This window comes from Phocoena sinus, chromosome 16, assembly GCF_008692025.1.
Source record: "Phocoena sinus isolate mPhoSin1 chromosome 16, mPhoSin1.pri, whole genome shotgun sequence".
Lineage (NCBI taxonomy): Eukaryota > Metazoa > Chordata > Mammalia > Artiodactyla > Phocoenidae > Phocoena > Phocoena sinus.
In genome coordinates, this window is record NC_045778.1 from 28,673,307 (window position 1) to 28,700,413 (window position 27,107).

General features: G+C 46.9%; 1 protein-coding gene across 1 annotated transcript in view; it reads right to left on the reverse strand.

Annotated features, from left to right (window-relative positions):
* Positions 1-27,107, reverse strand: part of KCNMA1 (potassium calcium-activated channel subfamily M alpha 1) — a 753,854-nt gene that overhangs the window by 201,314 nt on the left and 525,433 nt on the right. Inside the window, 4 exon segments of the mRNA XM_032608356.1 lie at positions 5,349-5,418; positions 9,548-9,630; positions 11,365-11,470; positions 13,991-14,101. Of these exon segments, the coding sequence (XP_032464247.1) occupies positions 5,349-5,418; positions 9,548-9,630; positions 11,365-11,470; positions 13,991-14,101 (370 nt within the window).

Sequence of the window (27,107 nt, forward strand, 5' to 3'; positions counted from 1 at the left end):
GTCAGAGCCCTTCGAGGCTCCTGCTAATGCCAAGACTCTATGACCCTGAAATTACTGTTTCTCTCCACATGTCAGCAAACGCAAGGAGCGTGAAGGAGGTATATATGCAGGACAATATACGACAGGTGTGCTACCAGGAGGAGATGGGAGGCTCCACTGTGGAGTCAAGACCAAGTGCGATGGCTCTGTGCTTGGCTTTCAGAAATACCACTCTCGTGAAATTCCCTCTTGCAAAATCCTGTTCTGTAACAATCTTGTGAATCCTAACCCGGCAGTGTTTACTCCTGGAAGATTCTCCCTGATGAGAGCTGTTAAAATAGTCCCATGTGTGGGCAGGAGCAGATGGGAATTTCTGTCAAGCTGAGTATCAGAGACCTTCCCACATCACAGACTCAATTCCAGCAATTAGCCCTGCCCTGTATCCCATTTCTCTCCCTACCCCTCACTGGCTTAAGAAGGCCACTTTTCCCCTTTACTTCCCTGGCATCGTAGGGAATACATCAGGCTAAGTGGAGAAATACTCATTTGCATGAACGTCATCTGAGAAGAATGAGGAGAAATTAAATGCAAGTCATGAACAAGTAAATCATCAAGTGTAAAAGGAGATTTGGGTGGTCCAAGCCCCAGACAGACACTATGTAACCTTCATGGCAACTTCAAATACACAAACAAATCTTTTTAAGATGGTTTCTCACATCCCCATATGCCATCCAGGGTATGAAGTCTAGGATTTTATGTCTTGGGTCCCTCATGTACCCATCTGGTATTGAGTTCCTAAGACATATTTTACATGTTATTACACAGAAAAGTCAAGTTCGTTTCATTGCTCAGCTTCCTCTTTTGGCCACCGTATCTTTCCCAATCGTGGGGCAGGGAGCCACAAGGGACATGCCAAAGGCTGGAAGGTCTGTGTGCACCAAACAAAGAAGGGTGACTGACCCAGGAACTCAACTTGTTCGTTTCTGGCAACTCTGTCCTTTTTCATTTGAGGGAACTTTGGGTCCAGTGTCCAGTGGAAGACGCCAGTGTTACCACATAGGAGTCTAGAGGCAAATCCTCTCATCTGGAGAACCAGCCCTGCTAAGGCAGGACGAACAGGACTGGGGCTTCCCTCTGTTTGAGACGAAAGGAACGTGAAAACAGGCTGTCCTGGAAACCAGGAGAGATGAATTCCAGCCCCAGTGCCATCTCTCACTACACATGCAACGTTAGGGAAGCTGCCATGAGGAAGAAAGAAGGTTGTCTCAGAGAAAACACTTCAACACTTCTGCTCAAGCGTAAGGGTTTACAGTGAGAAAGCTCAAGGAACTTGCATCTCCATTCGGCCACTGGGACCTGGCTTCAGGTCAGAGACAAAGACCTCTTTCTGTAGAGTCCGCTAGGAACATTTTAAAAGTCCACTAACAGCTAAGTCATCAGGAGTGAACCTTTCTAAGATGTCCCAAAGCATTCTTTCCTTCAAGAGTTTTAGGCCATCTGCACTCACATCAGACAATGCCCCTGTGCCGTGTCCTTTCCATGCTGGGAGGTGGTGAGGCTGAGTGTTTCTCTCCCTGAATTCTACTGGGGGTAAGGAGATCCACTTTGGAGAACCTCCATCCTTCTATAAGTCCTACTCAGAGGAACCACAGTGTGGCTCAACAGCCCGTGGCTCTACTGAATGAGAAGGTGGCAGTTCTGTCTCTTAGCTCACTGGCTGCCAAGTGACCGTGAGCTGTACCCATCAGAGACGCTCTGAGACACAGCTCAGATCCACGGTCTGCCATCACACTGGGATACTAAAATGCACAGATGGTCAAATGAGGACTAAATGGGATAATGGATGTCAAAACTCTTTTAAAACCCTAAAATATGACACAAATGTCTGAGACTATTATGATGACAAACTCAGAACGAGTTTTATATGGAGAGAAAGAAGACAGCTTCCCTACATCCCTCTAGGTCCTAGAATAGCACCATCATTAGATCACGGGGGATCGAAATACTTTATCTGTTAAGTCTGATATCCAATTATGGAATTAACTATCCTTTGGAATATGCTGACAGGGATGTAAGTGTACAGGTATGTGCCAGGTTTTTTCCTGAAAGCAAGTTTTAATGGATGGAGATCTCTGGGCATCTAGCCATGGGTACGGAGAAAGTGCCAAGAGAGGAAGAAAAATAATATTGTGAAGGGTAGACAGGAGGATCTTAAAAACAGCAAGATTAAGTCAAAACTACAGCGAGGTATCACCTCACACCAGTCAGAACGGCCATCATCAAAAACAGCAAAATTAAATCAAAACTACAGCGAGGTATCACCTCACACCAGTCAGAACGGCCATCATCAAAAACAGCAAAATTAAATCAAAACTACAGTGAGGTATCACCTCACACCAGTCAGAACGGCCATCATCAAAAACAGCAAAATTAAATCAAAACTACAGTGAGGTATCATCTCACACCGGTCAGAATGGCCATCATCAAAAAATCTACAAACAATAAATGCTGGAGAGGGCGTGGAGAAAAGGGGACACTCTTGCACTGTTGGTGGGAATGTAAACTGATACAGCCACTATGGAGAACAGTATGGGGGTTCCTTAAAAAATTAAAAATAGAACTACCATACGACCCAGCAATCCCACTACTGGGCATATACCCTGAGAAAACCATAATTCAAAAAGAGCCATGGACCAAAATGTTCATTGCAGCTCTATTTACAATAGCCAGGACATGGAAGCAACCTAAGTGTCCATCGAGAGATGAATGGATAAAGAAGATGTGGCACATATATACAATGGAATATTACTCAGCCATCAAAAGAAACGAAATTGAGTTATTTGTAGTGAGGTGGATGGACCTAGAGTCTGTCACACAGAGTGAAGTAAGTCAGAAAGAGAAAAACGAATACCGTATGCTAACACTTATATATGGAATCTAAAAAAAAAAAAAAAAAAAAAAAATGGTTCTGAAGAACCTAGGGGAAGGAGAGGAATAAAGAGGCAGACATAGAGAATGGACTTGAGGACATGGGGAGGGGGAAGGGTAAGCTGGGACGAAGTGATAGAGTGGCATGGACATATATACATTACCAAATGTAAAATAGATAGCTAGTGGGAAGCAGCCGTAGAGCACAGGGAGATCAGCTCGGTGCTTTGTGACCACCTAGAGGGGTGGTACAGGTAGGGTGGGAGGGAGGGAGATGCAAGAGGGAAGAGATATGGGGATATATGTATATGTATAACTGATTCACTTTGTTATAAAGCAGAAAGTAACACACCACTGTAAAGCAATTATACTCCAATAAAAATGTTAAAAAAAAAAAAACAGCAAAATTGTAAAGCAAGGTGAAGAATGTCTATTTGCAGTTCTCAAGGAATGAGATGACAAATAATGACCAGTAGACATCCTGTTCTTTCTCTGCAGGAGAAAAATGAAATGATAAAGAGCCCTGTAACAAAGTCACTATGTCCCTTTCACTCTCACACATCTTATAAGGACAAAGTCTCATAAGTGACTTTTCCTAACTCTGAAACCCAAATAGATTGGCGTGGTTCTAAACAAAATGCGTTTAAGCAAATAACCATGGGTCGGGTGATGTCTTCATCGCTGTTTTTGAATAATGATAAGGCAGACGTTTGTGAAAGATGTCCAGCTTGCTATGATAAGCTTGCTATGATCGTGTGAATACTGACCAGTGCCATCCGGATCCTAGGTCCGTGGAACTACTTCTGAGTTTGACAAGAATCACAGAGCTGAAATCCTCCTTAATTCCTTGAAGATGCTGCGTTAGCACTCATTGGAAGGAGAAAAAAAGGAACTGACGTCCCTTTCTAAACATACAACATTAATTTCCTATTCAATCTAAATTCAGCCCCAAATCTAAACAACAGCTTAAAGCACTCTCAACACTAAATGAAATTTCAAATCACAAAGGAAAGAGGGAGAGTTCCTTGCCTCGGGAGCTGTCACCGGCCACAGCCCTGCTCATAAAATTCACCTCCACCTACCAAGGGTGCTGTCAAAGAACTTCTCCACTTGATGCCGGTGAGTTACCAATACCCTCACTTTCTCTCTTCAGTGTCCCGGGTTTTCCAGAGACAAACAGGACACTGTGACCTTGGGTGCCCACCACCCAACCCACTGGCTGGAGCACGGCACAGCCTGCAGTGGAGCCACCTGGGAGGGCTGGGCAGCAGTGGGCGGTGGGCAGCAGCCCGAGCAGCAGCCCAGTCACCGACAGCAGGCTCCACAGTCAACAATGCCTCCGATGGGCTTCCACACAGCAAAATGGGGCAGCGCTTGCCAGCAATTAAGAAATAGTGGCATGGCACTGGCGCATTTGGCAGAAGGGAGTCCCCTCTGGGTCTCCGGACTGCCTATTTCGTAGGGAATATGGCCCATAAGATGGGACACACGCTCACTCACAACCCAGCAGGGAGTGATTCTGTCCAGACAGGACACCTGATGGCAGGTACTGAGCAGCCTCCGGTCTCTCATAACTGGTTCCGTGTCAAACACAGAAAGGTGCCACCTTCCCTCCCCCAAAGCTGTATTCCTGGGAGTCTACCGATGGCCGAGCAAAGGAGCATTGCCTTTGAATGAGAGACAGGACTCTGGTTTACGGAGAAATAATCACAAGGGAAACAGCATAGACTCCAACATTTGTTTTCTTCCCGATCTCCCTGTAAACTGTAACACTAGGAAAATTCCTTTATGTTTAATCTCTGGATAGCCCACTATTTTCCTAAATTCAACGGTACAAATTCTCATCTTGAATTTCAGGATGCGGTTTTCCACAGTCTCCACCCAGCGCGTGGTCTGTCCCGCCAAGTTCACCTGGTCTCAGACAGAAAAGTGCTCACTTGCCTGGGACACTCTACACCTTGACTGCAAAATCCCTGAGGGCACAGAACAGGGCTTCACTATTTCCACCGGGACTGGGGCGGGGGCGGGGGGGGGGGGGGGGGGGTGGGCGCTGTGGGTGAGGCCCCGTGTTGACCACACAGTAGTACTCAATAAATACCCATGGAGGAAATGAGTGTGGCCCATAAGAATTCGAAGTTATTGGAATGGGATCTAAAGACACATCAGTATTTCTGAACCTAGGGAACCAACAGATGCTTCCTGAACGAATGAGTCAATACGTGAAGGAGTTTCCCTCCAGCGCCCAACTGCAAACGAGGTGTCTGGACTGAAGAAACGTCCCCGGGGAGGTTTTTACCCACCACTCCTCTTTACCCAGGCCTTTGGATTGCATTGGTGTGTGTGCTCGTGCGTGTACGCACACGCGTGTGTGGCTGTCCGGGAAGGGAAGGGCCTGGACCCCGTGTGCTCGCTGAGCCTGCGACAGGCTCTCGCCGCCCTACCTTGTTATGATACTGCAGCATCTGCGTGATTATTCTTATCTTCGGGTGGTAGTTCTTTATGGAGATGACTCTGAAAAGGAAAAGAACAAAAGCTGAGCCAGGGTGTGCCGCACCCTTGGAGTCTGAGGGGAAGATTAATTTGATTACATCCAAATGGAGTGAATGTAGGGCCAGCAGCCTGGACCTTCAGAGAGGTTGCAGCCACCGGGCCAAGTTACACTGTGTTTCCAACTGCCATACCCCGTGGTCGTGCAAAAAGGAAATCACAGAAGGGCCACAGGCCATGTCCTAGGCATAAAAGAAGAGAGAGGTCCCGTGGTGTCTCGGTGATGGCATGTGTGTACCGGGCATGGGGGTTCTGGAGCAGCGGTCACGGGCTTATTGCCCACATGGGCCTCTAAATAAAACAAGCTCAACTCACGGGGCCAACAGAGGTTTGCCATCTCACATACCCTAGGGAGGAGCCCGGAAACAATTTGCTCTGAGTCCAATTCTCCAAGTTAACAACATGAGACAACGTGACAAATCATACAAGCAGCCTGACAAATGATTCTAACTGTCACGCACACATGGCCACTGTCACACAAATGATTTCTGAGCAGGGCTCTTAGGATGGGCCTATCGTATCACATGACTCAGCCTGTGATAGCTAACAGCATCTAAGCAATGACTTCGATGCCGGTTACAGTTAAGTGTCAAGGCCTCGGGGAGGTCATGGGCTGGTGGAAAATTCCCCCAAACTGCTCTCAGTCCCTACTTAGTATTAACCACCGCCAGCCCCTACTACTCTAACCCTCCCTCCTGTTCCCCACAACACTCACTGTGCTGCAAGGGGAGGGGCCGGGAGCAGAGGAACAGAAACACCTGCATTCCAGTCCCAGCTGCTGCACTAACAAACTGAGTGACCCTCAGGAAATCCCTGGACTCTCCGTGACTGTTTCCTCATCTGGACACTGGGGGCAACGGTACCTGCTTTATGTATTTCACAGGCTTGGTATGAGCAGCACATGAAAAACCAGATGTGAAAATGCTTTGAAAACATTAAAAGCTCTCTCCACATGCAAGTTATGGTTTTTGTCATTACCCACTCTGTCAGAGATGACATTGTACATTTCCTTCTGTGACAAGGAAGGCTAAAGACTGGGATTCCACAGAAAGGCCCACCTCCTGAGCCCCATCGGAAATGCGAGTGCACTGGTCATGACCACCCCACAACTTCCCACCAGGAAATGCCCTATGCTTCATCCCTTTTCGTGCAAAGATGGAGAGGAGGCAGCCGGGGAGCAGTTTTGTCTGAAAAGCTGCCACTTGGGAATTTAGGAAATGGATCACGCGGAAGCCTCTCCCTGCACAAATTCACCCTTTTGGGCTTTTGCACTTGAAGGATTTCATTTTATTTTTGAAAAAGTGTTGTGTTGGCCCATGCTTGTAATTCAAGGACTTTGAGCCTCTGTCAGCCCTTGGAATTCAGTTCACAGCATCAGCCAGTTTTCTGCATTAGCTCATTTCAAATGGCTCTTTGACATTTTAATTTCAAAACGGGCAGATTGGTCTCATTAAACTAAGGGGAAAGGAGGATTATACAAATAAGGGAAAGACAGATCCCTTCTTTTAACCCTGAGCTTCCCATTTCCTTTTGCTCCCTGGGCCTTAGTTCTGATTCCGTTAACGAATGGCTGAATCACATTTCTGCTACTACCTTTTTCAGTCATTTTTATGCCGTGGCATCATGCCAATCACCCAGATACCCTGTATGTCTTCATATTAACCCTATTGTAGTCAGGGCTTAAGTAAAATATTGTGATTAAGAGAAACGCCCACCTCAAAGCTATTATCATTTCAACTATTCACTTAAAAAAAAAAAGGCAGCGCCAGCCCTAAATTTCTCTGTGGGGTAAAACACTAAGCTTCCTCTCCTTTTGGTTTTCCATTTGAAATTTTGAAAATAATGTTCCTGAAAACCTACATTTTTGTCACTTCAAATGACACGAAAAAACGTGAAGGACACAAATCCTAGTTCAAGGAAAGGGCCAACTGATGCACCCTAAGCTGGGGCTGTGACTAGTTAGGGGACAGGCTCAGGTGTGGAAGCAAGTCCCCATTCCACCAACTCCCTGCGGCCTGGCAAGCCCAGTGCTTACAGGAGTCCATGCATCAACTCTCTTAAGATGACTGCACTAGGCATACTGCTGAAGAAAAGTGACTAGCGAGAGAACATTGTGCCAGATGTTGCTTGCCAGACGCAAGGACCAGGTGCTGAGTGCAGGATGTGCTTCAGAGGAATTCTGCCCCCTCACTGACGGGAAAGCTCATGTCACCTGGGGCCACTGAGCGAAAGCAAAGCGAAGGAGATGCGAGCATTGTAATGGTGCAAAGGCAACTTCCCTACCCTCTGTCTCAGGTAGATTCACAGGACACAGTAAACCAAGCTGTAGGGAGAGGGGAATCTTGGTCTAGACCCAAAGGATAGATAGCTGTTTGCAGTTAGGCAAGAGTTCCTGGGAATCTAGTGGGAGTGAAATGTTTCCTCTCGGTTCATCTCTTCTCCAGAAGGTTCTCTTTATTACCTCCTCCTCCTGCAATTTATGCTGCAGGAGAGAAGAATCCAAAAGGGTTTTCACTAAGTGGAGCAAAATATCTTAACTTTGTAGTCATTTCATAGTCCCAAGATGTCTGGAATATGGGTCTATACAAAGAACAAAAATGGAACAGTTTTCTCCTGAAATAAGAACAGAATAAGCAGCAGGAGTTGGCCAGAGAACGGCCTCAGGTGGGCCCTGCGCGTTTACGAGAAAGGCGCTGGGCAGTGTTTTCCAAAGAGCGACCCCCCCCCCCCCACCTCCCCCAGCCCTGCCAGGAGATGTTCTGTAAAAAAAAAAATTAAAAAAAAAAAAAAGGAGGGGGAGGGGGCCTGTACTCAAATAGGTTTGAGAAAGTCTCTCTAGAACATTATCTTAGAAATTTGTATTAGTATTCAAAGCACTGAGGAGGCATTCAGGGAAGAAAACTATTTCAGGGGACTTCCCTGGTGGTACAGTGGTTGGGAATCTGCCTGCCAAGGCAGGGGACACGGGTTTGAACCCTGGTCCAGGAAGATCCCACATGCCGCGGAGTAACTGAGCCCGTGCGCCACAACTACTGAGCCCACGCACCTAGAGCCCGTGCTCCGTGACAAGAGAAGCCACTGCAATGAGAAGCCCGCACACCGCAACGAAGAGTAGCCCCTGCTCGCCGCAACTAGAGAAAGGCCGCGCGCAGCAATGAAGACCCAACGCAGCCAAAAATAAATAAATAAAGTAATTAAAACAAAAACAGACTATTTCATTTGGGGAAACTGGTCGAAACAAGCTGATTGGTTAACAATCCCCTCTTTGTGGGAAATATTCATCTACGTGTGCTACAGACACACTCGGAAAGCTCTAACCTGGGGCTCCTCAACCTTGGCACTATTGACGTTCGGGGCCGGCTAATTCTCTGCTGTGGGGGGCAGTCCTGTGTACCGTAGGATGTTGAGCAGTAACTCCGGCCTCTACCCAGCAGACATGAGCAGCTCCGTCCCCTAACTATGACAAACAAGAACATCTCCAGCTATTCTAAACTGTCTCCCGGGAGCGAAATCGTTTACAGTTCAGATTTCTCAGGCCCACTCCCCCTCAGGGAACATGGTACCTTAGTTCAGGCCTGCTCCCAATGAAATCTATCTTTCCTTCGCTAGTCCTCCACCCCAAGACTGGCTGTGAGTCCCAGAGCCCCTATCTTTTCTTTTTCTTTGTGGTACGCGGGCCTCTCACTGTTGTGGCCTCTCCCGTTGCGGAGCACAGGCTCCGGAGGCGCAGGCTCAGCGGCCATGGCTCACGGGCCCAGCCGCTCCGCGGCATGTGAGATCCTCCCGGAGCGGGGCACGAACCCGCGTCCCCTGCATCGGCAGGCGGACTCTCAACCACTGCGCCACCAAGGAAGCCCAGAGCTCCTATCTTTTAAGGATGAGCTTTCAGTTAATGAGGCCTTGTGTCATTACCCTCTGTACCCACCACAGCCTCAGTTCCCCACCCTGCCTTAGGCCTATGCAGATGGCTAGTTGTAGGGTGGCTAATGAGGAAAGAAGGTCCCACAGGGACAGTGCTCTGCAGAGGACCCAACAGGAGAGTGAGTGGCCAGACAGTACCCAGCCCAGAGGCTTCCCGCCTCCCCGAGCTTACCTCATGATGTTGGAGGCATCTTCAGCGTCGGGGTCTGCGCAGTACTTATTGGCAAGGATTAGGCACGCATCTGCTGACTCTATCTAAGACACCAAAAGGAAAATCACAGAACACAAACATATAAATAGCCATGCTTGGTTGCAGTCTCTCTCTGTTGATGGCTCTGGGGGAGCCTGGTGCTTTGCCAGAAAAGAGAAAAGCAGTAATTCTGAGAGATTACAGTTTTTGTCAAAAGTGTAGGTTGCAAGTTCTTGTTATGATATAAACATTTCATCTTGTTGCTGTTGGAGGGGACAATGTGTACCTTGGTAACTACACTTCTCATTCTGCATAGCCTTTTACACGTAAGCTTTCTGGATTTCTTGAGATAACAATTAATTAAGCCTTTCGATCCCCTCTCCACCTCCTTTCCCCACCATCTGCACCATCACCCTAACTTTTCCAGTCAGGAAATGGCGTGAGGGGGGCTAAACCTCTTCTCTCAGGCTACCAAGTTAACTGAGTCACTGGGGATTCAGAAATTTAGAGTCCAAAGTCCTTCACCTAACCTTTTTTCACACCTTAACCGTGAAATAAGAGGAAATGAGAGCCCTAACTCAGACAACAGCTCAGTACTGTTTAGTATCCAATTAGCATTCAGATATTCAAAAGACAACGAATCTACGTGTATGAAATGATGTTACAGATGACCTTGAAATACAACCTACTGCCTTATCGAAACATGTGCCAACAGAGACTTATTCCTTTGAGGGGATGAGGAGCTGTGCAAAGAATTGCTTGCATCTAAACCAGGTCCACGGACAATAACTATTTTCCCCAAGTTCCCGTAAGATTCCACATTAGACATAACTCGGATCAGGTCTGGATAATATTAACAGGACTCTGTAAGCATAAGAATTCCCATTCTGGCTGAGGTGTGTCCTACTTGGGATGTTGTACTTATAACAGACCATTCTTGCATTTGGTGGGAAGCCATGGTTTCCTCCATGGTATGTCACAAATTGTCTCTAGCTTTCCTTCTTTCATAAAGTCAAGAATTTACCCAAATCCTTTTGGCTTACTCACGTTTGCCAATTACATTATTTACTGCATTATGTGGTGACCACAGCAAGCATTTAGATGTCAGTGGATTCAAAATATTAATCTATCTCCACTGGCGTGCAAATATTGAACGTGCTTACAAAATCTATGTGAAATGGGTAAAGTAGCAGATGCCATTCTGCTGTATCCCTTTCCCTTATAAGCCTTAGGTGTGCTTTATAAGAAGGTTCTAACTTAGTAGGTTCTAGAAAGAAAGATTAGCCCATTACCAAGTGCTATCAGATACCTGAGTGTTTAGTTTTGCACCTTTAGTCCTTGGTGGGGAAAAAAGGAAGCTCAAAATGTGTTACGGCTTGGGTAGACTTTATTTTATAGTGTATCCTTAATGTTTCTTTCTGACGTAAATAACAGATTTCAGAGCTACACTGAGTCCAATTTAAGTATTCAAAATGGGAATTACTTGATCGTTATGTTATATATTGAGTCCATACAACTGGTCTACTTCCTTTAGCAGTGCTAATATTGAGGCAACCAGCGATGTCTAGCATGTTATGTACAACAAGTCCACATGTGGAATGCTTACAGGTGGTCCACCATGTGCCGGCAGAACAAAGTCCTGGGACCAGTGCAAGGGTGATACCAAGGTTGGTAGTATCTGATTTATCTCATTAGGGGTATGGAGGTGACTCTTGGCCACCCTGGGACGCATGTCCCTTCACCACAGAGTCACACCCCCCCAGATGGAGTAAAAGCAGATGTCACTTCTTCCTTCTTACCTTGACTCTCGCAAGATCGTGTGGATTGAGGACTGAACCCTGATAAAATTCCACCTGGGTAAAATGTCGTTTGAACAGAGCTTCAAGCTCCAGGTTAGGGGAAATGCTGGGCAGGGAGAGAAAAAGCAGCCATTAATATAACAGACTCAGGTATTCAGCCTCCATGACCTCCCTTCCCTCCAATTTTCACAGAGAGAGACATGGGAAAAAGGTTTTCACCTTCAAAGCAGCCCCCTTTCTGGCCATAAATAAGAGGCTCACACTCAAGAGAAGTAAAACCCCAGCCCAACTGAAAACCAAAACCAGTACGAAGTTAAAATGCGGAGGTTCATAACCTTTACAGAGTCTGAGGCCTATGGGGCAAAATGTCTTCAACTTCACGATGAATGGAATCCCTATTCTATGAATGGAGAAACTGAGGCTGTGACATCAGGGATTAGCCAAAAGTCCTCCTGGCAGAGCCTCCTGCTGCTCCTGCCCTCAAAAGCCTGTTCCCTGCTCCTCCACCTCATGGACTTTTCACTCCCCAGGGCCTGGATCGAAACAACGTCACTTCTGAGCAGCCATACACAGAGCTAATCCGCTCTCGGTATCGCTCCTGATTTGGCATGTGTACGCTATGCATCATTCTTGGCGCTGAGCTACACAGCCACCTTTCCCATTGCAGGGCAAGGATCAAAACACCGGCTGACCTGTTCATTCATTTATTATTTCTGCAGAGACGAAAAATACCTACTCTCTGTTAGCTACTGTGCCTCCTAGGTGCCAAGAACCTACTAGGTGCCAAGGACTGAGTTAATCGACCCTTGCCTAACATTTATGTAGTACTCAGTAATGACAACAACCGCCAATGTTCTTGAGCATTTACTATGTGGCAGCTACCATCCTAAGCACTTGACAAGTATTAACTCATTTAAACCTCAAAAACAACTCTACAGGAAGGTATGTTATTAACCCAGAGCTTTGAGAGGTTAATTAACTGGGCCATGGACGACAGGGCTGACACTGATAGATGCTGGGGTCCTAGCAATTGAAGCAGTAACAGCCAGCCTGTTGATTCAGACTAAGGCAGTGGGTGAGAGAAAAGCAGCTGCCCGTGCAAATCCAACCAGTCCTCCAGATCCATGACAAGTCAGTCCTCCTTCAGGAAGCCTGCCTGCCCTGGAAATACAAGGAGTGGTGGTCTCTCCCCGATACAGATGCCCCGTGTGATTCTGCCGCTTGATTAAACTGACACCAGTCCGTTACTAGAGGATCCGTGTTGTACTCCAACCGCTGCACATGTGCTCATCTCGACATGCCAAACCACGATGAGGGCAGAACCTACACAAATGCTTGAACCTTCCAAATGCTCAGCAGAGGATGGGCCCCACAGCTGGCCGTCGGTGGCTAAGCAGTTCATCGGATCTGTGGGTTCTGCTCCTGGGCCCGTGGCCTGGCTGGTCTTTTCAGAACTTGGATAAGTCAGTGCTAAGAAGAAAAATGCTGGTGCTCAGACGTGGTCAGTTTCATATTCACAAATGCCGAAAGGAAGGAGATGCACCGGACAGCTATAGGAAAGTCAACCTCAGTGGGATCTCAGAGCAGGACTGAGTCCTGGCTGGTCAACCCCACATGGAGCCGACACCAACATGTGAGCTTTGTCCCTTGGCAACATGGGGCTAAGACTGGCCCCCTTGATAGCCCCATCTCCATAAAAGAAGAGGGTGCCACCCACGTCAACATGCCTGTGTCCCCCAACTCTCCATCCCTGTTATGGACTACCTTTTACCTAAAAGGGGATCAGGCAAAGAACTTGCTTTCCTCACCTGTAAAACAAACTTGATAAGATCTACCTCCTAAGTACATTGGGCAGCCTAATGTATTTTCTCTCTCATGATAACAGCTAACATTTATTGAGCACTTACTGTGTGCCTGATTCTGCTCCGTATACTTGGAATGGATTACTTCTTTTCATTCTCAAAATAGCCCAAGAAACCGTTGTGATCTCCCCATCTTATGGATGTGGAAACTGAGGCCCAGGGAGGTGAACTTGTTCAGTACTTGGTTGAGTCAGGATTCAGACTGAACTCTGAGTCAAGCATGTACTCTTACTCCCTCTGTTGATTTCAGGAGAGGCTGTGGTGACCAGCACTGTGTCCTACACCGAAGGTTCCTAGGAACGACAGTTGTTGTCGTTACTGTTGCTATTACCCTGTACCCTGCTTCCTCTTACATCTCCTCTTACGTCTTGCTTGGTCACTATGTCAGTCCTGCACTCATAAAGAATCTACACCATACAGCTAATCATCCACACCAGACACTGTGGACACACCTGGATCACACAGATCCAGACAGCTGAGGGGACAGTACTGACGTGTTTGACCCATGATGAACCCCACTGTTACTTGCCAGAGTTGCTTCCATAGAGACAGATACTGCTCTTAGTCACTGAACGAGTGCGTTGCTTCCTTTCCATCAGTTTCAGAACACCCTCTCCAATGAGCCCAGCAGGGATCGTGGCCGATTCAACTCTGCCCTGCCCCCCGAATGCCGCCCTCACATCACCCCTCCTCCAGACACTTGAGGAGTCCCCCTAGAGGTGCCTGGTTGGGTGGAGGGTCTAGAAACAGCAGGGGCCTCTTACTTGTGAAGAAAGACAATCTCCACGTTGACATCATCCCGGTCCTTGTGTAGAAAGTCCTTCAGGAAGTTGGAAACGCTCTCCAGCGTGATGTGTCCACAGACCACAATGTGCCTGCATGGGAGAGGCCAGTTAGATGAGGCCAGCCCAGCGATGCCCCGGCACCCACCCGCGGCCAGACAGAAGAAGCGCACAGCCGCAGGGAAGCACTCGTCTCCCCCCGAGGAGGCTCAGTAAAGCCCAGCTCCCCTCCCCAGAGGGCAGTGAGGCAAAGCAGCGGGGCTGGAAGGTGCTCAGAGGCTCTTTGACAGAAGACCATATGGCTTCTCACCTGATGCTGCACAAAATCCTATTAAAAGCCCAGCCGTTCGGCCAAGTGGTTTTATGCATTTAACAGTAAGTGACATTATGCTTGAGCTTAAACGCTGCATTATCAAGTCCCTTGCAGATTCATATCTCTCCCTTTCTGCCCGCAAAGCGTCCTCCCGGGAGATTTACCGAATGAGTCTTGGTTTATGACATAGAGCTTATCAGGTAATGAGATAACAAATCTTGTTGAAATGATGACTTTGTGTGTAAGAAAGCGGACTTTTATCAGGGTGGCTAATGTGCGGCTTGACGCGTTATGGGCTCCGCTGGCCGTAAGCACTAAAAAGGAAATTTTGCACTTTTCCGCCGTAACTCCTCTGACAACGGGGGCATGTAACACTTTACGGTAAGTGAGCATTACTCAGGGCTAAATGGGGAGGGGACACCTATGGACCCTGAGATAGTGCCGCAGGCAGGCTGTGCATCCCCAGGCAGCTGCTTCCTTAGGGTGCCTGGGATTTCTATGAGAAACAAAGGAATTTACCTCAGGATGGGGAGAAGAGCTAGGAAGGGATGATGAAGACGGAACTGTCTGCCTTTATTTCGGGGTGGTTTGGACTTCTGTTTCTGGAGATGGTAACTCCCCCTGAGGAGATGAGCCCATGGAAGGAAGAACAGTCTCCCCAACATCTTTGGGCTCCTGGACCAATCTGACTTTGACACTGGGCTATACTATGGCCACTTATACTTATTACATATGATGCTTAGCCAGGAGGAAGCTCTTTGGTGCAAGAGTTAGCCCCGTGACTGACTGTGGAGATAAAACCTGCTGGCTTCTACTAAAGAGACTGTAGCAAAAGGCTCAGCCCAGATCCCTGTGCCCCTCAGGCTGACAGTGACAGAGGCTGACTGCCTGGCTGGGCTGTGAGGCACGGGCAGGTGGTGAACATGAAGCACGGTAATTTTGCGGGGAAATTTTGAATGGCCAGGCCCCTTGCACTTCATAATTGCTCTGTGCACATTCCAATAAGGCAGAAAAGCTCATTGGCTGGAGGCGGCTCCTAAGAGAAGGCAGCGATGATTGCTTATGCGATGTTCCATTAGGTGCCATTACAAGAGCCTGCCCTTTTCGGTGTAATTTGGTGCTTGACTAAGTGTGCGAGAATAATGCAGTAAACTCATCGGTGAAAGGATAATGATGCAGAACAAAGAGTAAATCAATAATATGCATGATGCAGTTCATAATATCACCATCACGGACTGTTATCGTTACGGGGCTGCACTTAGCGATCGGGCAAGTGGAGGCCCTTGGAGGGGGGATTGTGGAATGTCAATGGGCTCCCTCAGAAGAGACGTTTTAATATAATCACTTTGTTCTCAAGCCAGTACCTACTAGGTTAAGGGAGGTCCCTTGGCCACTGATTCAAATTTTATGCCCCCAAACCCGTATGACTAAGTTCCTTCTGAAACACACAGTATTTATGTCAGAATACACGACGTAAGTTGAACAACTGGACCATAAACATTTTCATCAGGTCGTATCTTAAACTGCTTCCTGTGGCGAACGTGCATTTATGGGACAAAACAGGCTGCAGGCGAGGATGCATGTTCTGAATAAGACTTCTGGTTCTGAACTGGCCAAGTATGTTCAGAAAGTGGTTGAATCTCCCTCCTGATATCTGATCTCTCCACAAATGACAGTGGGGCTTTTGGGGGGCAATTCTAATGCTTTCTGCTTACAAACTTCCGTCATGGAGAACAAGGCCAGCATGAATCCGATGTATGGGCACCTCTGCAGGACAGATATGTGACTGGAACTCTTCCCGAAAGTAAGCCAGATTTCATTCCCTGCTCTGCCACCAAAGATGTGTGTGATCCTGGGCAAGCTACTTATCCCCACTCAATTGAAGAGGGAGCTGAGAGGTTAATACTACCCATCCAGCCGCCTGCACCAGGCATTGCAGAGCTCAAAGTTCTATACCAGCATAAGCCTGGTTATCATTCAGAGCTAGACTCAAATCAATGATAGGTCCAGGGAAATGCCAGAACATTCAACCTTCCTATCCTGTACGCAAAGAACTGAATGAACATCTGCCAGCATTCCCTCTTCCTCCTCTGAGCTCATTCATCTCCAGGACAGATGTGTGGGAAGCAGAGGGGAAGGAGATGAGTCCACCCTCCTACCCTTGAATCAAAGATTCAGCCAGCTGATTTATTCAGCCTTAGAAAGAGACAGGGTTCTCTTAGTTGAAAATGTGCTGGGTACATATAAAATATATTCTAATGCAATCAATATTATCCCTTAAGCCTTTAATTAGCTTTCACTTCTCTTAAGAAGTAGACAAATGTTGGCAGGAGAGGGGAGAAAAAAAGGATTGACTTTTCTAATTTGGTGCTAGCTGCCCAATACCATTCCAGACAATTGAAAATATATATCTTTAAGCTACAGCATGATTTCTGAGGTGGAGAGCAGTCTTTATCAAAAAGGAAGAAAAAAAATCTTCCTTCAACATAATTGGTATTTTTGCTCAGAAAAAGCGAGAGTGATTGAAAGCAGACTGCCTTTTTGCCCAAGAAGAGTTATTAAGTACACTATCATGGCAACCTTGGAGAACCCATATTGTTCCAATCTGTCCTCTATCTGATTTGAAGATTTACGGCTTCCTCCTTTTGTGCCAATAATCATTTCCCTCCATTTTGTTTTCCGTACAGTGGAAGCTATCAAGGAGCCCACATATTGAAAATGTTTGAATGCAGTTAGAAGAGATGGATGGAGAGAAGCTGCCTCTCTAAATTAGCATCTGCATTAGAAGATCTGCTCCCACCAGCCCGTATCTGAGGGATCACTAGGGGCCCTGCAGGAGTGCAAGGGATGGATGGTGAAAGGGGAAATGCTATTTTCCAGAAATACTTTCAGGACTTTTGAAAATTCCATGGGCAACAGTTTGAAGAAAGCTGTTATTGCTGGGAGAAGAGAAGCAGAATTTCTCACATCTTCAGTGATTGAAAATATAATTGAAAATACTCTAAGATTGAGAGCAGGGTGTGCCCTCCTTGGAGGCAGAGTGATGGCTGTTCACAGCGCGTGATTTGAGAAATGCCAAAAAGATCTTCCTCTAAAATTCTCTCTGTCGGGTTCCTTGACACCTACAAATCTACCATGTGAGATTCATACTTTGATAGCCCTGGGGTAGCTCAGCTCAGACACTAAATAACCAAATAGTCTTGGGCAAGGTACCAATTCTGCAGCTATAATGTCAGAGTCTCTGAGGGGCTGCAGCTAGTACCTGATTCATGAGGTTATCTTGAGGATTTGTTTAAACAGATAATACATGGAAAGGGCCTAGTAAAGAGTCTGGGCCATTTTAAGAATGATTAAATGGTAGGATTCATGTGATATCTGTAAATCAGGATGTAACAGATATGAAGTGCTCTATGGCTCCTGGAGTCTCTCTCACCTGATCCTCAAACAACCCTGTGTTGCTACTATCTGTATCTTTTCAAACAACCTCTCTGAACCTCAATTTCCTTAAGTCATGTGCCTGACATCCCACAGCAGGTAAAGTGACTTGCCCAGCATATGATCCAGGTGTCAGCCTCTAACTCTCACAAAGACAAAGGTGATGAAATGGAGAGAGCAGAGGTTTGGGTATTTCAGCTTCCGCTCCTTCACGACAGACAGGGCTGGGCCAACAAAAGGTCCTCTCGGACACATGGTGGAGGAGACGTCGGAGGGTCCTCCCTGGGCCAGGAGAGAGGCCCTGACTTAAAGCATCACCACTTTGTGGTATCACGGGATTCTAGCTGTGTCTAATCAGCCAGGCCAGCGAGCTCAAGACAGCAAAGGCTGAGTGACAACAAACTCTAGACCAAGTTTTGAACTGAAGCCACCCAATTTGGCAAGACAAAGGGCTGCAAGGGGATATAAATGTCCATTTTAGACATTTTATGCCATGTCCAGCCCAAGGTTCCAGAAGACAACAAAGAGCTAAAAGATTCACTGACAACAGAGAATATTTAGGAAAGTTAGCTATGAAGGGCTCTAACGTTCTTCCCATCTGCGGCTCTGGACTTGAACGTTTTTAGACTACCAGCAACCTTAATGACGGGTGTCTACAGGGCCTGGCCACTCAAGTGTGTGAAGACGGCCAACAAACCTAAATCCTTAACCATTCCTGATGTGATGGTCTTTCTGGTTTTTAAAGTTTTCTCAAGTCCTGTGAACAACTCTTTCTTGGGATAAACTAATTTTAATGGCTTGGATTAAAAGATCCAACTCAGATACGTGAGGAACCATCTTAAACGCCAAAATAGTAGCCGATGGCATTCTGCGGGAAGGAGTTACTCATCCAGCGTAAGCAAGCATGCCTGGTCTGGGTAAGGGCCAGAATCATGGGATGGATCGGATTAGGGGTGGGTAACACTAGTGTACCATGGAGCAGGCTTGGCATCAAGGGGGCTGAGTGTGACTTAATCAGAAGAAGAATAACGCTTGACTATTACAAACTCTATCAGCTTCCCCAGAAAGCTGCCAGCTGCTTATTTCATGGCTACGTCTTCACTAAATACACACTGGTGTGCCCCTCCCATTATTAACCATCTCCACTGCCAGAAGGAAGCCCTGCACATTATCCTCATTCTGTCTACACCTTTCTTGGAGATGGGCCAGGGATGCCAGAATGCCCCAGTTGAGTTGGAACTTCAGTTTCAGAACTCAATTCCACTGGTGTCTTTGAGAATGGATCACTCAGGGGACCTGAATTATAGCAGGAGGCATAAGAGGACAGAGTGGGGTCTCCCAGACAAAGCTTCCCAAGGTTCCAGCAAATGAGGCATCCAGAGATCCACTGAGGTGGAGTGTAGCTCAATGAGAATAGCTACACACTTTTAAAAAGACTCCGGTAATGTTTCTTAAAGCCAGTGGCCTTTGAAAAAGTGCCAGTGATAGGCTTCCTTCCACGTTCTCACATTTTTCTTAGTCTCAGGACGGCCCTTGGTGTAGGTTTAGTCTAGTACCTGCGTTATTTTGATATGGAAACAGAGGTTCAGAGACCAGTGCAAGGTGAATGCCAGAGCATGGGCAGACCTACCCCCTCGGTTTGATGTCTTCTAAACTGAAGCAGCTGGTGCCCCTGAAAGGAGCCTGGGCTAGGAATCAGGAGACTGGGGCGGGGGGTGGGGGGTGGCGGGTTGTCCTGTGTGACCCGGGGCCAGTCACTAGAAAATGAAGAGACGCAGACTGACGGGGCTGCACCCACAGATGCTGCTGAATCCTCTCTCGGCGTTCCAGTTCTCTGTCCCCACCCTAATCCATGCCATCCCATCTTCTCTAGACATCTGCAATAATTCGGTCCCCTGTTTACTCCCCTCCCCCCCCCCCCAGAAAAAAAGAAAGCTGAAGAGTGAGGACTGAGGCAAATTCGACTGCATCACGTCCCACGAGGGCAGGGAGGTCTCAGATCTCTCTTTAGCTGAGCCTCACTCTAGGGAGACAATGTAAAATGCACAGCTCTGGGCTGTTTATTTTTAAAGATACTATATCCATCTTTACTGGAACAAGTATAAAGAACTTAAAAAACCCATAGCTATCCTGTCACAATAAATCATACAGAGTAAATTGAAAATCCTATACAGCTTTCCCTGAATACGTTGCGCTCACTTTGTCAAAGAGGTAGATGAAATGTGGCATATATTGATCTAGATGCCTCTGTAAAACTATAATATTTATATCAAATACATATGCTAGAATCTTGTCTGTCCCTCTGCCGAGCCTTCTAATCATGCTTTCCCCGTCCTACCTCTCACTCCCAGCGCCTCCCACTATTGGAAATTCTATCCGATGGGAATGCATTTTAAGAAGGACCTGTCAGCGGAATTCGACAGCATTTTATCACATAGAAAGCAGGGCAGGGGTGACAAAAGACCCCACGACCCAAATCACACAGTGGTCCGTCCTCAAAGTTCACGCTGCCCCTCCTAGGTTGAACTGAAGCCATTCGGGGTCTACATAACTCTCTCTCCAAGACTCTGCCTCTCATGCAAGCTGAGATTCAGGAAGGTTCTGGGCTTTACGTTCTGTCTCACCTGGTAGTGCTTTTTGTGGCTGCTTCATCAGGCAGCTTCCCCCGAGTTGGGGCATGACCTTTAGAGCAACAGTTACCCAGGTTTTCCCTTTAAGGCTCAGGACCCCACTGCCCAAAGGGAGAAGGTTAATCCTAATCCTGCCTCCCCATTGCCGCTGGTAGCAAGAGCCCGTCCCAAAGGAACTGCCTTCCGCGTGGGGTGACTGTCGTCAGCAAACAAAAGCTAACTCCAGGCTGTGTGGGCCCCGTGCTTCCATGCCACCCTGAGGCCTAGCTCAGGACCCCCAAAACTTGCTGGGCTTTCAAGAACTGTCTATTGACCAATGGAATAGTTGGCGAAGTGTGCCTGGCTTGGACACCCTATGTCATAGGAAGTGTAGAAGAGATTTTAGTGAGATAACTGCATGCCTGCAGATCATTGGCTGATTCTGCCACCTCCGATCTACCACCGTGTCTCGTTTGTGAGAGGACAGTCCATGGAAAGAGGACAAAAATGAAAACAAAACAATTGTGAGCGTCTATGGAGCTCAGGATCCCAAACCCTGGTTTTAACTACTTCCCGTTAAAACAGGTGAAAAAACAAAAGCAAGCCAACAACAACAACGGAAACAAAACCAAGGAGGTTCGGAGATAATTGTCTACCCAGGGCCCACATCTAGTACCTTGCTAATTGCAAAGGAAGAAAATGTCTTTTCCCTCCTAGTGAGGAAGAGGATAAAGTAATCAACTCATCCAGCTGTCAACAGAGCTATGCTGGAGGAGACAGGCTGTTTAGCTGTTTCCCTAAATGGGGGCAGAGCTGAGCAAATAGATCCCAACAGTGCGGCAAAGGCACCTCTGTAAAACAGAGCCCCAAGGTCAGAGGACAGACTATTGATAGCCCCAACAGAGAACACTGGGACGTCCCGACAAGACCAGAGCTTTCTGCATGAAGAGAGTGTATCTCATCCTAGGCAGACAGTCAGGACCTAAACCACACAGAGGGATCTGTATCTGCACCTCCACCATCCCAAGTCACAATTAGACCTCCATAACCACGCCAGGCACGAGGAGTGATCACACACCTTTTGTAGCTTGTTGCCTAAAAGGAACCTCAGTCCAAGTCTTAAAAATAAATACTGAGAACCTCAGAGCAGGAGACGTTGGCTGTATTTACCAGTCCAGCATGTACCCTCCTTTCAACAGCACCTCATTTTTTGGGAAAAATTAAAATAGTTTAAATTTTTAAATGATGTCAAAGAGAGTTTAGGGTTTATAAATTAATTAATTTTTGATCTTTCCTCATTGGACTTGGCTATAGGAAGAGACTGCAGTTACCTAAATGTACAGATTCGTAAAATTAGGTGCTAGATATGTTTTGGACACACACACATATATACACACACACAACTTTTTTTTTTTTTTTTTTTGACAATGTCTTCAAAGTACTTGCAAAGAAAAATGCATTGATCAGGACCACGGTGAGGGCCCAGCGCTCTGGTTGTCTACAATGGCGTCCGTGGTAAGATTAAGCAGAAACCTAAACCTTGGCCTGGGGAAAGGATGGGGGAGAGGTGTGAGAAGAGGACATGCAGATAAGCCCTGTTTCTGCTGCTTGTGCACGTAACTAAGAAGCCCCTCATCTGGAGCACGGGCTCTGTCCAACCTAAAGAACAGCACCTCATTTTTAATTTGGGGAACCACCCGTCCCCAATCCGACGTAGTCTTGGGACCTTTAACCATGGTTCCCTGCCCAAACGAGGCCAACCAGAGCTTTTCAATCTTAAATGAAGGGACGCTAAGTTAACGGTGGGAACTGACTGATCCTGATGGTGAAACCCTGTAAGGACTTTCTCTGAATTGCTGCCTGTTGGATCCTAGGGCTGCTTTTCTAGCTAATCTCTGTCCTTTCCGGGATCTTCAGCTTTCCTCTGAATGCCATAAGATACTCTAACCTCCCAAAAAGAAAATTCCTTTTCTGCTGAAGTCAGCAAGAATCAGTTTCTGTTGCCTATACCCAAAGAATCCTAACTGTAGCATTTGTTTACTTTAACTTTAGCTTCTCAATGAATTCTCACAATAACCCAGTATGCAGGTTTTATCACCACTATTTTGTTTCTTTTTCTCCTCCTTCCTTCCTTCCTGGAAGAGGACTCACACAGCCTCTTAAGTAAGCAATTCCATAATGGCCCCACTTCTCACAAATTACACCGGTTCTTCCTTGTGTCTCTCCCCAACACCCTCCCTCACTCCTCTGCATTTTATCCATCCACTACTGCAGGGCTTGGTGGCCTTTGGCCATTTTTAAGTAAGCCAATCTTTCTTTGACCTGTTTCTTCCTATCCTAGGTGGTTCTCTGCTCTTACAGAGAAATCCAGGCACTGAACAGCACTTTCCTCTATTCAGATCAAGTCAGATTTGCCTGTTTCTACTTGGTAATGATGCTTCTGAACAGAGGCACCAAGTGGAGAGAGTATGGAGGCAAAAGTCAGCTACACCCTTTGGGGATGAAGGTGGAACAGAGGGAGAATGAGTCCAGGCAAAGAAATGGTCCTTAATTTTCCCTTGTAGAGGGGAGGTATTCCAGCTTTGATGTGCAAAGTGAGTCCCACCTCTTTCCTGAACACCCCTGGTAAATAATGCATCATGGCCCTAGAACATATGCTGCTGGGATTGACTCTCCCATAACAACAGTCAAGTTGACACATCCTGGCCTCGTTCCCCAGCCACACCCAAGGGTGTTGCCCCAGCTAGCATATGTTGCTAGCCATCCACTTTGAGTAGACCCCAACACATTAAGCCTCCATCTGGGAGCCTCCCCATATAAGTACTAGGAGGATTCTACCAGTTCCAGAGCTTGCTAAGGCATAAGATGCCACAGAAGGACTTTGTCAGATATGGAAAGGATTGGAACTCAGGGTGGCAGCAGCAGTTCCCCTACCTCCCAAATCTTTTCACACCCCTCTTTCACTGGGTCCATCGTTAGACCCATAGGTTTTCAGAGGCACAAGTCACCCCACTGTTACCTCTGCCCCAACTACTCTAACGGGTACATTTAACAATGTGAATTATCAACTTGCTTTCAGGAGCATTTCCTCTAAAATGCTTGTAGCCTTCATGATTCTTTTATACCTTCATTATTTTATTGAACAAAGCTCCTGCCAAAAGAGCATTTCACGGGGACGACGCTCCCCTGTCATCGAGCTTCTGTTTATTATATGTGCTGCCGAAGCGAGCGCCACCCAGCTTCTGTTTATCGGCTACTGGCTCCTTGGATGGCTCTGATTGGTCAAAGTCTCAGATAAGCTCCAAGAGAGCAAGAATCACATTTTCTTGTTCATCCTTTGAACCACAGCACCTAGCAGAGCGCCTGGACCATAACAGGGCTCAAATAATTGTTAGTTGAGCAAATACGTTGGGATAGGAGCTTTCCTAGGTCTGTTCTGTATACTAGCTGGCATTGGCCTTTGAGGTCAGTGGCTAAGGCCATAAAACCTCTCACAAGATGGGCACGCATCTATCTCTGAACATGTGTCCTTACTGAGAAGGTATAGTGGGGGAGATAAGATTGTTTTTACTGACCAGTGGTACCCACATTTGGAGCAGCCCCTGTGGTTTTGGGGGTGGGAGCAGGTCATTGTTTCCCAATACCAGTAATAGACGTGGAGGTACAGAATCAAGTTTCCACGGGTTTCACGTTGCATGAGCCTCTAAAGGTTTTTTTTAATAAAAAGAGCCACCGGACTTGGCCAGTTAGAAAGTTTCCTGGTTTATTTTCAGTGTATCATGGCAGCATCAGTGGGATGAACACCAGATCTACTGGGAACCACTGCGCACGACTCTGGAAAGACTTCTATGGGAATGGATGACACAGCCGGAAGACAGAAACCACGGGGCAACAACACAACTTGCCTGCTTGTGTTTGTTCTTTACATTCAGAATCTACCCAGGAAGCATTCACCCAATCAAATGTGAGGTTAAGCAGAAAGAATCTTCAGGGATTATAATTAGAAAAGTCACATTCAGAGTTCTTTTCCTTTAACGAAGAAAGAATATTTGAGAATGAAAGTCTAAGTCTGAATGTGACTTTATTTTTTAAGGTACACAGTTCATCTCCCACCTACCTTTCTATTCTTGTTTTCAGAATAGCTGGAACATTTTGATAAGCGTGTGGAAGGGAAGAGAGACAGCAGAAAAGTGTGGAGGGGGTGGGGGGGGGAGGGAGACAGCCTTCATTCCATTAGTATTATCAGGAGATTGATTTAATATGCACCCAAGTCTCTCCAAACAGAGCTTCAAGTTTAAAAAGGACTGAAGAACCAAAGCAGAGGCAAAGAGAGAAGTGCCCACATCCACAGCCACCAAGACCCCTCGCATTGGAAAGGGATACCTGGCACTTTACATTACACAATACAGCACGTAACGACACTTGCTTCTGGTATCTGCCCCTTGGTACTGAATTCCAGAAGTAGTCGAGGGGTCATTTTTCCAAAGTATTAGGGCAATCTCACTTTTTTTTCTTCCCCCAAAAGTTTAATGTTAATCAAACCAGAATGCCTAATCACTCCAAGATGGCCTGTCAACTTGAATTATCCGTTTGTCTTCCTATTTACTCTGTCTGTCTGTCTACAGTTCTTCATATCTCTGTGAAGATCAGTTATTGGGGCCTGTGTTTCCTTCTGACTAGAATGGCTACCAGATGATCCTTCCTGGTGATATGTTGATGATTTGCTAATTTACGGCTTTTAAAATCTAGGAATCTGAAAACCTTCCTGAGAGTTCAGGCTGGGAATCACGTGGACCCCGCGAGGAGAGGGCTGAATGGCTTACTTGTCAAGGGATCGAAGTTTGTATAAAATGCAAAGCTTCAGTGACATTTCAACCAGAGGGATGTCTGTGATGCAGAAATCTTAAATGGCCTCTTATAGGGACCATGCCTCCCAGGAGCAGCACAGGCCACGGAGGAGGGGGAGGGAGTGTGGCCCGAGCTACACGTGTGTGGGAAAGGAAAGGACATGGGGCTCAGCCCATGAATTAACCCCACGTCCTCTTCCCAAGCCCTGGGGTCAGGCCTTCTCAGAAAGAGCAGAGAAAGAAGTGTTATTGTAGGGAGGCTGTGACCTCTGGGAACCAGGTGGGGAGGTTTACACAAGCTCTGAGTCTGAACTCCCCGACCACTTTGGTGGCCAAATAATGTAACATATAGCTCAAGACAGATGTGGTGTACTTGGAGATTTTTATGGGTGTGTAGAAATACATTTATCCCCAGTGTCTGGCGTGTTGCAAAGCACTCAATAAACACACGTGGACGAGATGAAGGTGAAGCAAGACTCACGCTAGTTCTCTTTGGGGGCAGCAAATGGACTGCGGGGGTAGATTAAAGGAGTCTTTGTAAAGAAATAATCCCTGTTCTGGTGCAGCGGACTGTTTAAGATCCCAATTCTTTTTTTAAACAGTGGTCTAGAACCAGGTGGGCAAAACCTGAGTGGTGGAGAAAATGGAATTTCCTGTTGACACAAGACAGCCAGGCAGGAGGGAAGAGAATGTGGTCTCGCCAAAGAACAAAGGATGCGGAGGGAGATGAAGGGCTTGTTTCACATCAGAGGACAGACACAAAATTAAATGAGCTGATAATCAGGAAGCAGGGAAGGGAAGCAGGATGCCCTCTGCTGGTAAGTCAGCGGATAACACTACTGCAGGCAAGCTAGGCCTGAGAGAGAAATGATATTGTAAGACATGGTTTCTTGGAGGCAGAACTAAAGACCGATGGTTTCAGGAGGGGTTCCCGTAATACGAATTTTAAAACCTAGGGTGTTAGCTCCCCTTCGCCTAGGCGGCAACAGAAGCTGGGGTAGGTGGCTGTTGAACAGGTTGTAACAGCCCTTCCTCTGAGGTGTCACCTCTCTGGACCACTTTACCCCTGTAAGTAATCCGTTTTGCTCTATAACAGCATCTCAGGTCTTTTTCGTTTGGGCCACACGTATTAAAATCTGTACTTGGCATGTTCTTTAGTCCTACCCTTGCCATTGTCTGTCAGTGCCACTGCCATTGCTCCCCGGAGACTGTAACCTCCACGTGACAGGTGCCGTGTGTAACTTGCTCACCACTGAATCTCTGGCACCCAACACCACCCGGCAACCTGCCCGACACGTGGTACTGGCTGAATGTCTGCAGCCACGACGAGTGAACCAGCGAAGGTGATAACAGGAGTGGAGAGTGCGGCAGGTAACTGTGCTCTCTGTTCTTTCTTGAAATTTTGTTCTAAATTATTGAATGCTTTGTAAGACATGAGCACTGACGTTGAGGCACATGATAAAGCACTCTGGTTCATTTTTAAATGGAAAAGCATGATAAAGTCTGCCCACCTCTACAGCTTTAAGGCTGCATCGTACAACCCTGAGGCCACACCTGAGGTTGAAGATTGACCGCCCAAACTCCCTCCTGAAGACTCAGCCTCCTGAGGGTTAAAAGCTGAGGTTCCCACTCAAAGCTATGAAATAAAGCCAGGGAGTGTATGTAGCTCGCCCAAGACTTTCCAGGAGGGACATCTGCTACCCTAGTTCTCACTGACCATTAAGAAACCACCATCAAAGAAATGCCCTGAACTGTGCAGACCAGCTGGGGAAGTGAAGGACCCAGGTGGATACGTCTGCCCGGGCAGAGAATGCTCTTCTCCAGATGATAAGCAGGTAGGCTCTGCCCAGGAGGGAGCCCAAGCCTGGTAGATCACTACAATCCACCACGGCTGG